Source organism: Ailuropoda melanoleuca, unplaced genomic scaffold, assembly GCF_002007445.2.
Source record: "Ailuropoda melanoleuca isolate Jingjing unplaced genomic scaffold, ASM200744v2 unplaced-scaffold17739, whole genome shotgun sequence".
NCBI lineage: Eukaryota > Metazoa > Chordata > Mammalia > Carnivora > Ursidae > Ailuropoda > Ailuropoda melanoleuca.
The window spans coordinates 1-1,191 of record NW_023186880.1 but is presented as its reverse complement, the minus strand read 5'-3'; the positions used below and the strand labels follow the sequence as shown (position 1 = coordinate 1,191).

At 36.6% G+C, this 1,191-nt stretch overlaps 1 protein-coding gene across 1 annotated transcript; it reads left to right on the top strand.

Annotated features, from left to right (window-relative positions):
* Nucleotides 1-657: 657 nt before the first annotated feature.
* On the top strand, nt 658-1,185 carry LOC117797897 (olfactory receptor 5H2-like; the record flags this gene model as incomplete). The annotated part of the gene is made up of 1 exon (XM_034650336.1): nt 658-1,185. A coding segment is annotated over exon 1 (528 nt), but the record flags the coding sequence as incomplete, so codon positions are not given.
* Nucleotides 1,186-1,191: the final 6 nt, after the last annotated feature.

The window sequence follows — 1,191 nt, the reverse complement described above, 5'->3', positions numbered from 1 at the left end:
TTCATGACCTACCGAATCAATTTCTATGGTAATATCACAAAATCTGTATTTTGTACAAAAACTCTCCTAGACAATCTTGGTGTATAATTTGGTTTGGGAATCATTGGACAACAATAACAGCTTCCTGATTGGTGTCTTTTCCTCTAGTTTCCCTGCCCCCCTTCAGCCTATTTGCTACAACCAAACATTTATTTAATAAGTATGTGAGGATGCCACTCCCTTTCTTAAAAGTTTTCCATCCCAGTTTGAAGGATAAAATTGAAGATGTTCCACTTGGCATTGTCTCACTTTATAACTCAGGCTCTTTTGCCATCTTTACTTCTGATGCTGCATCAATGTCCTGCACACAAACTTTGTCTACCTCATAAAATAGTTACCCCAAAGATTTGCTCATGTTCAGAATGTTTTTCTTGTATTCTTAAACAGTTTATTCTGCAGATATTTTTAACTTNATATTTTGAACTTAAGTAGTTGTATTTTTCCAATATAACAATTCCCCCAAATAGTTGCCATGTTACAGTAAATAAAATTAAAGTTCCTTCCTGCTAGTGTATGAATTTATTTCAGTTACCGTCACCGAATTGTCTTCTATAAATGTTTAATGAATGTTCTTTTTACATTTACCACATTTAATTTCAGAGGCCATCTATTAAGAATATGGAAACTAAAAATACAACCGAGCTGGAAGCCTTTGTTCTCTTGGGACTCACATATCAACCAGAGTGGCAAATTCCCTTGTTCCTGGTGTTCTTGGTTATGTATCTCATCACAATGGTGGGGAACCTTGGTCTGATTGCTCTCATCTGCAATGACCCTCACCTTCACATCCCCATGTACTTATTCCTTGGGAGTCTGGCATTTGTGGATGCTTGGTTATCATCCACAGTATCCCCCAAGATGTTGGTCAACTTCTTTGCCAAGAGCAAGATAATCTCTCTCTCTGAATGCATGATACAATTTTTTTCCTTTGCAATCTGTACGACCACAGAATGTTTTCTGTTGGCATCAATGGCATATGATCGGTATGTGGCCATATGCAAACCACTACTTTATCCAGTCATTATGTCCAAAACACTGTGCATCCGGCTGATACATTTGTCATTTTTAGGTGGCTTTCTTAATGCCATAATTCATAATGCTTTTTTATTCAGATTAACCTTCTGCAATTCTATCATAGTACATCACTTTTAC